The 9690-nt window shown below is 48.2% G+C and overlaps 1 protein-coding gene across 1 annotated transcript; it reads right to left on the bottom strand.

Moving 5' to 3' along the window:
* Positions 1-7667: 7667 nt before the first annotated feature.
* Positions 7668-8175, bottom strand: LOC116900640 (40S ribosomal protein S15-like). Its single transcript, XM_032902351.1, has one exon. It carries the CDS (start codon positions 8150-8152, stop codon positions 7715-7717), a length of 438 nt encoding a protein of 145 aa, XP_032758242.1. The 5' UTR covers positions 8153-8175; the 3' UTR covers positions 7668-7714.
* Positions 8176-9690: the final 1515 nt, after the last annotated feature.

The following is a 9690-nucleotide window of genomic DNA, read 5'->3' as shown; positions in this document are numbered from 1 at the left end:
AGAACAGACAGTGCTCTTAAATGCTGAGCCATCTCTGTAGTCCCTGTGCCTGGCTTTTCTTTTTAGGTAGGTGCTAGAGATCCATACCTAGGCCTTCACGCTTGCATGGCAACATTACTAACCTAGATACTACTGCAGCTACCCCGCTCCCTTTTTATGGCTGAGTAATATTCCACAGACCAACTGTCCTTAAAATTGCTTACCCATTCATTCATTGGAATGGACTAAAACTGATAGGTTGACTAAAGTCTATAATTTCATTGAGTTTTTTGTTTTGTTAGTTTTGTTTTGTTTTGAGATAGGGCTTCATATGGTTCAAGCTGGCCTTGAATTTGCTATGTGGCCAAGTATGACCCACCAGTGACCGGTTGCTTCTGGTTTTTATAAAATTCATGTGCTAGATTTTACGTGGACTTGAGGTTTCAAAACTGTCAGATACATATCCAGTGTGCCTGCTAGATGCTATCTATAGTTGGACTATGTTTAGCTTCGTAAGAAGCTATCAAGCCAGGTTTAGTGACTTAAGTCTACCTCGAGAACCTGAAAATGAGACCAGAAGTCTGTAGGAAGTCCATAGCCTGTGAGATTCAGTCTAGCCTGGGCTACAAAGTGAGATCTTCTCTCAAAAAACCAACCAACCAGCCAAACAAACAAATGGAGTTCTTTGTCCATTTTGAGTAACAGTTCTTTACCAGATTTGTATTCTTCCAGACTGTGACTTTTCAGTCTCTTCTGTCTCTGTCTCTGTCACACACACACACGCACGCACGCACGCACGCACGCACGCACACACGCACGCACACACGTGCGTGCACTCTCTCACTGTGCCTCCCTGGATCTGCCTGCCACTACCTCTGAGGTGCTGAGATGGAGGTGTGAGCAGTTAGTTCTTACGGGATGGTTTGGTGGTCATAGACAGTGATAAGGAAGTCTGGGAAACATAATCTCGTTTTAATCTCCGCAGTTCAGGAAGAAATACTAGAAAGCATGGGAATACTGCTGAGTGCCCACCACATCAGTGTGCGTGTTTATGTATTTGTGTGTATGTGCATCTGCCTATGTGTTTATGTATTCCTGTATGTGTGTTTATGTGTTTGTGTGTGTGTGTGTGTGTGTGTGTGTGTGTGTGTGTGTGTGTGTTTAGCTGTGTGCACTTGAGTGAAGATGCTGGCAAAGGCTAGAGGAGTCAGTTATCTCTGGACCCGGACATTATTCATTTTTGGCTCATTTAAATACAGCAAGAAGCACGGGAGTGAGGCAGTAATCCCAGGTATGAATGGTGGGTTGTGGCTGTCCCAACGAGGGCCACAATGTATGCAAATGAGGGAAGCCCTGAGCGGTCGGCGTTAGTCCTGGGTGGAAGCTCTGAGATGGGCAGTGAAGGCCACTTCATCTCCTCCCACCTGCCGTTTGAGTGGAGTGGGGACTGGATTTTTTTGTTTGGGAAAAGCCTTTTTTGATGATGATGATGATGATGACGATGATGACGACAACGACGGGCCTCATTATATAGCTCTGGCTTGTCTTGCACTCACAGAGATCCAATTCATTTGCCTCCAAAGTGCTGGGATTAAAGGCTAGGAGTGCTTTCAGAGCCAGGCTTGTACTGGAGATGGTTCCCTCTCTGGTCTCCGTCATGGCCTCCCCTCCTCCTCAACCCCTGACAGAGCAAAGAATCCAGTCTTGGGAAGAAGGTTAGACATTTTCAGTAGCTTCTGTTGATGGGGGATGTGCTGACTCCACTTATTGTCTGTTAACCTAGAAGGGCTCCATGGAGGTCCCATGTAAAGAAAGCCACAGTTAGGATGGCCTTGGTAGACTTTCCGTTTGGCCTGGTAGGCAGTTTGTGTGGAGTGTTGGGGGTAAGCCTTATTGAATCATCGTTTGGGGATGGAGCTGTTGAACCCACCCCCAGTGTGATGTCACACGGAGGCCCTCAGGTAAATGTGTCTCTCTCAGAAGGGCCAAAAGAGAAGGGAGAAAGAAAGCCAAAAACACAGGGGACATGGACTGAGCAGAGAACGAGGCCAGGCACTATGGTACATGCCTTTGATCCTAGCATTCAAGAGATAGAAGCAAGAAGATCTCTGAGATCTTCCTGTGTGAGTTTGAGGCCAGCCTTGTCTACATAGTGAGCTCCAAGATAATCAGTACTACAAAGAGATCTTGTCTTAATAAGTAAATAAATTAATAATTAAAAAACCCTCCATCTCAGCAAAAGAAATCTGTGCTTCTTTTCTCCCTCATTCGGGCTAAAGATGCTGGGTCCATCAACTCTGAAGGCAGCAGTCTTCTGTAAGAACAAGGAACCTTTAGAATCCATCAGAGAGTTGCTGGGACAGGCGTGGACAGACAGAAGGCGTTCCCAGAGAGGATTCCTCATCACCCCGGAAGCACTGTGGCTACAGAGAGCTGATCAGAGAGGTCTCGTGGCCCTACAAGGGGCACCCCATCAGAAGATTTCTGATGGCGATGAGCGTGCACACTGGCTGTCCAGGGTCTCTAGGTGGAGGAGAGAAGCGGAGAGGTGAAACTTCCCCACCTATGCCATTGGTGCGGCAAGCAGATTGGAGGAATGGTGAAAGAGTTTGTTCTTTGGGCTACAGTAAAAAGAAAATAAGGTTTTATAGTAACTGCAGGGAGAAAGAGCAGTGGTCATGGCCATAGTTTCTAATTTCCTTCCCTCCCTCCGTCCCTCCCTCCATCCCTCCTTCCCTCCCTCCCCTCCCTCCCTCCCCTCCATCCCTCCTTCCCCTCCCTCCCTCCCTCCCTCCCTCCCTCCCCTCCCCTCCCTCCCTCCCCTCCTTCCCTCCCTCCCTCCCCTCCCTCCCCCTCCCTCTTTTCTTCCCCCTCCATCCCTCTTTTTTTCCTTTCTTGTTATGTTTTTCAAGGTAGGGTTTTTCTGTGTAGCCCTGGCTGTCTTAAAACTTGCTCTGTAGACCAGGCTGTCCTCACACTCAGAGATCCGCCTGCCTCTGCCTCCCTGGTGCTGGGATCAAAGGCACCATGTCCAGGCTCGATTCTAGTTCTCTAGTTCTCTTTTTTATTTCTTCCTGCGATAAGAATCAGGCATTGTCTCATGTTTCACCGGGAAACCTGTTTGCCGTGTACACATTCTCAAGCCTGGGTCCTGTGTGAGTGAAGCATGGGACTGCTATTGGGTTTACCCAGCATTCCATTCCTGCCTTTTTAGCTTCCTCTCCATCTTTCTCTTCCTGCCTTCCCCCTTTTTCTTTCATGCCTTTTGGGGTCTGAGATGTAACCCAGGGTCTATGGACCATAAGCAGATACTCAGCCACCGAGGTACACCCCAGCCTCCCCTCCTGGTACCTTTCTTTGATGAATTGCTCGCTCAAGGCAATTATGTGATTTCTGTTTGTTTCTCCTTAGAGACCTTGCAACCAAGTCCTGTCAGCTCACCTCGACAGTGGCTCATCTGAGAGCTGAGGGAGACAGTGAAGACAAAGATGACTGGATAATTAATTGGAGACCTTTTAGCTTTTAGCTTTAGGGAAGGCTTAATCCTGGGACTGAGTGGTATATTTAAGGACCCAGGGCCACCGTGTCTCTTGCTTTTAGTCTTGTCTTCCTTCATCCTGGTCTCCTAATGGAAGCATACCCCTCCTGTGAACTAAACAGGGCTCAGGCTGATTGTACCTATCCTCTAGAGAATACAGGACTTGGGTTTTTTTGTTTGTATTTTGAAACAGGATCTCACAGAGACCAGGTTGGCCTGGGACTTGCTATGTGGCAGCTGGTGGCTTTGAATGCCTTATCATCCCTCTTGTCATTGGGATTTTAGTGGTACATGTGGCTTTAGTTGAAGTCAAGGCTCTTCTGGCCCCCAAGCTCCCCAACACTCCCACCAATGAAGAGGGGCAAAGAGCTGATGAGGAGGCTCATTTGTACTTGCTACATGAGCAGGAGAGCTCCTGAAAGGTAGGAAGAGTGAAGCAACTCCACAAAGATATCCTCTGACAACACACACACACACACACACACACACACACACACACGTGCACACACAAATGTACATGAACATGCACAGCTGCAAAAGTATAATAAATTAAAATTAGAAAAAGAAAAGTGGGTTAATTTTGGAAAGCTTAACCACAGAATTTCATATTCCTTTCTATTTAAGTTTCCTTTTAGCTATTCTATTTAAAATTTCCAGGGCTTATTTTTGCTCTTTTCCTTGCTGGCTGCTTTATTGTTTTATGAACATAATAGCATTAAAGCGTCCCTTTCCCTAAACTCCTTTCTGCTCTTTGGGTCATCTGCTCCGATCGGTTTGCTCACCTTTGTTTACGGGTTCCTTTAGCAAGCAGTGTATGTATCTGGGTAGTTCAGAGCTGGCCTCAGGAAATGTCTGCCCGTGTTCACATTCCTTCCCCGCCCAGCTGCAGCACAACCCCCAGCTCAGTTTCTTTACCTCCCTGTGACTCAGCTTCCTGAGAACGGAGATGATAGCAGGAGCTGGTTCAGAGCCTCCATGTACTGGGCTCAGAAAGCTGCTAGGCCTGCACCAGGCCCCCAGCCCTCAGTAGCTGTTTGATATTAATCTCTTCTTTCTTTTTCTTTCTCCTTCTGTTCTTTCTCCTTCTCCTCTTTTCCTCCTACCCCTCCTCCTCTTTCGTCCCTGCATATCTCTCTCTCTCTCTCTCTCTCTCTCTCTCTCTCTCTCTCTCTCTCTCTCCTCTCTCCTCCCCTATCTCTCCTCTCTCTGTAGTGCTGAGGTCAAATCCAGGACCTTGTGCATTCTAGGCAAGTTTTCGCTATTGAGCCACACCCCTAGTCCCCCACCCTCTCCCTCGCGCTCTCTCTCCCTCCCTCTGTTTCATTATGTAGAAAGACTGGTCTCAAACTCTGGATTTTCCTTCCTCAGCCTCCCTAGTGCTGGCCTTATAGGCATGTACAATCATGCCTGGTGTCACTGTTTTGTGCTCGTTTGTTTGTTCTGAGTTAGGGTCTTATGTAGTAGGTCCTGAATTGTGGAAGCCTTAACCACAGAATTTCACACTCCTCCCCAGTCTCCCTGCCTCCACCTCTGAGTGCTGGGGTTGCAGGCTTGCACTTCTACCCCGGGTTCCCCTTTCATTCACTTTAGAATTTCTTCTCTGCCCTTTCTCCTTCACCTGCTGCTCTTCAGGATGGGCTGACCGCCACCGGAGCCTCAGAGTCTCCTGTCCTAGCCCAAAGGTAGCTCCTGTTTAGCTCTGCTTGTTGCCCTTGTGTTGGTTTGAATGACAAGCCCCGGGGTTGGGGATTTAGCTCAGTGGTAGAGCACTTGCCAAGCAAGCACAAGGCCCTGGGTTCGGTCCCCAGCTCAGAAAAAAAAAAAGTTGAATGACAAGCCCCTCCCCACCACACACACACACACACACACACACACACACACACACACACACACACACCACACACGTCTCTGGTATTTAAATACTTGCTTCTCAGTTGAGGGCTGTTTGGAGAGGATTAGGAGTGTGATCTTGCTGGAAGAGGTGTTACTGGGGTTGGCTTTGATGTTCCAAAAGACTCGTGCTTCCTGCTTCGGATCCAGATATGAGAGCTCAGTTGCCCCTCCAGGGCCTTCAGAAAAAAATCTCCTAGCAAATGTCTGAAGGTGGAGGAAGCAGAGGGCTCTGGCACCCTCTGGGGGACACTGGAGGCTCTGCACAAACACTGGCAAATTGGCTGGTGCACCTTCGCAGGAGCCCAGAGTCTGGGTAGGGGAAATGAATGGACTTAGTAATGACTCTCTAGTACTTATCCAGCACATTCTCTATTAGGACAATTACTTAGACCCTGTGACTAACTTCTGTGTAGATTGACACAAACAAACACATAATCTAAGGAGATGTGACAACGTTGGGCATGGGCTGAATTAACCCTTCCTCTGTCTTACTTAGTGGCTGGAGCAACCATGGACCATGAGTAGAAGCATTCATTGAAAATAGCTGACTGAAAACAAAGGAGTCTGGTTTCAAAATGATCATCAAGTTGCCAGATGCACATGGCGGCACACAGCTGTAATCCCAGCACTAAGAAAGCTGAGGCAAGAAGAGCACAAGTTCAAGGCCACCCAGGGACTATGTAAAAAGTCCCTATTTTAACCCATTCAGACGTAAACATAAACTGTACGCCAATGTTACCTCGAGACACATTCTGGTTTATTTATACCGTTGCTGTTTGGAAGTTTGGGTTTTGTAGCCAATTTTTCTGCTTTTATTGAAAATAGGTTCTCTTCTCATACAAGCATTCCGATTAGTTTCCTCTCCTCCCACTCCTTCCTTATCACCTGGATCCACTCCTTTCTGTCTCTTATTAGAAAGGAATAGGCTTCTAAGAGATAAGTCAATCTATCAAGATAAAATTTAATAAAACAAAAACCATCACACTGAAGCTTGACCAAGTAACCCAAGAGAAGACACAAGACTCAGAGACCCATTGTTTACACACGCAGGAGTTCCATAAAAGTCCTAAGCTAGAAGCTATAATAAATCCACAGAGGACCTGTGTGGACCCCAGTAGGCCCTGTGCTCACTGCTTGGAGAAGTCTCTGTGAGTTCACATGACCTTCACTCAGTTGACTTAGAGGCCTTGTTCTCCTGGTCCTCTGTCCCCTCAGGCTTCTACTCTCTTTCCCTCCTTTCTGCAGGCTTCCCTGAGCTCTGAGGGATTTGATGGAGAATTCCTTTTTAGAGCAGAGTGTCTCAAGGTCTCTCACTCTCCTCACAATTTGTTCCCATGAGCTGCAGGAGGAAGCTTCTCTGATGGTGGCTGAGCAAGGCGCTGATCTATGAGTATAGCAGAATGTCATTGAGAGTCATCTTATTACTACTTTAAAAAAAGACAAAGTACTACTTGGCTTTACCCTAGGTCCGTGGGCTATCTAGGCTTCATCCTTGGTCACCCAAACCAGGTGGCATGGACTCCATCTTAAGCTGGATCAGGTATTGGTTGGCCACTCCCACAGCTGGGCCACCGTTGCTCCAGCATATCCTGCAGGCAGGACAGCATTGTAGATCAAAGGTTTTGTGACTGGGTTAGTGTTTAGTGTTCTCTTTTGGTAGCCTGCAGAGTATGTCCCTGTACCAAAGACACTGGGCTGTAGTACAGCTCTGTGCAGCACCAGCTCGACATCTTGTGTTCAGTGAGTTGTGTAGGTGCTGTCTTCAGCGATGGGGCCTTGTTTCAGTTTGTGGAGAGCAACCTGCTGTCTTAGCAACAGCCTGGATTGTTTGGGGATTTTCATGGGGCCCTTTGGCCAACAACTCAATTGGATGTAACCCAGTCCCAGTACTGTAAGCTTTGTTTAGTGACAAAAAAAGAATCATGATTCTCTCTTCCCCATTATTTGAAGCTTCATATATTTTACATATTTCAGAGAGGTTCCACTGCACCACACTTCCATACCACCCCTCAAATGGCCCTCAGTTCTAGCTGTCTCTCCCCACACTCCCTCCCCTTCCCCATCTGATCCTTCTGTCCAGCCCACCTCTCATCTTTTTTTTTTTTTTAATCAAAATGAATATTCTCCGAGAAAATCTCTAAATTTCTCTGCAGCTTGTTTCTTCCGTCTAGAATGAGACCGGCTGAACCCACGCCACAGGGACCAGCAGGCTCACTCTAAGCCCGGGAGTCTCACTCACCATGGAGCTGCCTTGGACTTTTTTTTTTTTTTTTTTTTTTTGAAAACGAGTCTTTATTTTCCCCACTACTTGAGGGGGATAAATCGGGAGGAGTGGGTGGCACCAATGCCGGGCCGGCCATGCTTCACAGGCTTGTAGGTGATGGAGAACTCGCCCAGGTAGTGGCCGATCATCTCGGGTTTGATCTCCACCTGGTTGAAGGTCTTGCCGTTGTACACACCCACCATGCTGCCGACCATCTCGGGCAGAATGATCATGTCCCTAAGGTGGGTCTTCACGACCTCCGGCTTCTCCATGGGTGGCACCTCCTTCTTGGCCTTCCTCAAGTGCTTGAGCAGTGAGTGCTGCTTCCTCCGCAGGCCTCGGTTCAGGTGCCGTCTCTGCCGGGCGCTGTACAACTGCATCAGCTGCTCATAGGACATGTCCAGCAGCTGGTCGAGGTCCAGGCCACGATAGGTGAACTTGCGGAAGGTTCGCTTCTTCTTCTGCTCCACTTCGGCCATCTTGGCGGCTGCTCGGAAGAGGAAGCGGTCCTGCCTTGGACTTTTTATTTACAGAGGTTTCCATAGACCCAAGGGAAGGATGAAGGGAGGAGATGCCAATCCTGACCCTGTCCCCTTACTCTAAGGAAGAGCAAGCGAGAGTCCAGGCCTCCAGGCCTTAGTCTGCTAAGGGAGCTGAACAAGCAGGACACCAAACCTCCATTACCAGTCAACCCCAGAGCTGGTCTAAGCCCCCAGAGCTGCAGGGAAACTCCATGTGGCACCTACAGCCACCCCACAGGATATCGGGGTGACTCAGGGCTGGATGGTGCAGGCTCACACAGCTGGAGTTTGTTTCAGACCAATGTGTCTCCTATTCTGGCCAGCATGCTACCTGTAGCCTGTTCTTTGCATGGCAGTGGCAAGGACACATATGGGAAGGCCACCACAGATTTTAAGAACTTGCTTACATCTCGTCCATTAACAGTTGTCTATTGGTCAAACAGTTCACAAAGTCAAGACTGAAATTAAGGGCTGGAGAGCATATTTCACCCTCACAAAGTGGATGAACCTTTGTAAAGTACTGAAGAGCAGGTAGTAATGTGTCATGGCCTCACTACGGAAGGAATAAGTGAGGTGGGCATTGTGCTGAGTTCAAGGCCAACCTGGCCTAGATAGTGAGTCCCTGTTCAAGAAAAGGGGGGGGTGATGGCTTGGGAAGATGGCGTGAGAGTGGGTAAGCAGGTAAGAGGTCGAGCTACAGAATCTGGGTTCAGATCTCTCAGCAGCCATGTACAAAGTTCTGGTATGGCCACTGCACTTTTAACTCTCAGATCACTGGGGCTTGCTGGTCCCCAGGCTAGTCCAGGTTGAGTGAAATGGCCCCGTCCCAAAAAGATATGAGGTGATAAAGCAGGACGTCCCATTTGTTCTCTCTCTCTCTCTCTCTCTCTCTCTCTCTCCCACACCTCCCCTACACACCCCACCACTACCACCAACAAAAACAAAAAACAGAAATAGATCCAATTATGAGCAGCTCCCTCACATAGTTGGCCCTCAAATGGCAGAGAATCTTGTACTGTATATTAGAGTGGTTTGTGGGCCTGGAGATGGTGTCTCATGCCCTTAGTCTCAGCGTCTTGAGGTGGAGGCAGATATATGTGAGTTTGAGACCAGCCTGGTCTACAGAGTGAGTTCCAGGACAGCCAGGGCTAAGCAGAGAAATACTACCTCAAAAAACAAAAACAAACAAACAAAAAGGAGTGGTGGAGTCCTTTCTATGGTCTTGTTTTCCTGTTTTCGGGTGTGTACGGGTGTTTTGCCTCCATGGACACACATGCATTACCCACAGGGGCCAGAAGAGGGCGTCAGATCCTCTGGAACGGGAGTCACGGATGGTTGTGAGCTGCCATGTGGGTGCTGAGATTCTAACTGGAGTCTTCTGAAAGAGCAGCCGGTGCTCTTAATCCCTGAGGCATTTCTGCGGTCTTGTTTCTTCTTTATTCGAACAAGGTCTCCCTTTGTGGTAGAGCCTGTCCTTGAACTTGAGGTCCTCCTGC

Source organism: Rattus rattus, chromosome 5, assembly GCF_011064425.1.
Source record: "Rattus rattus isolate New Zealand chromosome 5, Rrattus_CSIRO_v1, whole genome shotgun sequence".
In the NCBI taxonomy this organism is placed as follows: domain Eukaryota; kingdom Metazoa; phylum Chordata; class Mammalia; order Rodentia; family Muridae; genus Rattus; species Rattus rattus.
Note: the sequence above shows the minus strand (reverse complement) of the source record. Positions and strands in the feature narration are given on the sequence as shown.

What these genes read in the sequence shown, in the direction of transcription:
- LOC116900640 (XM_032902351.1), bottom strand. Translation starts at nt 8,152, where the DNA reads ATGGCCGAAGTGGAGCAGAAGAAGAAGCGAACCTTCCGCAAGTTCACC.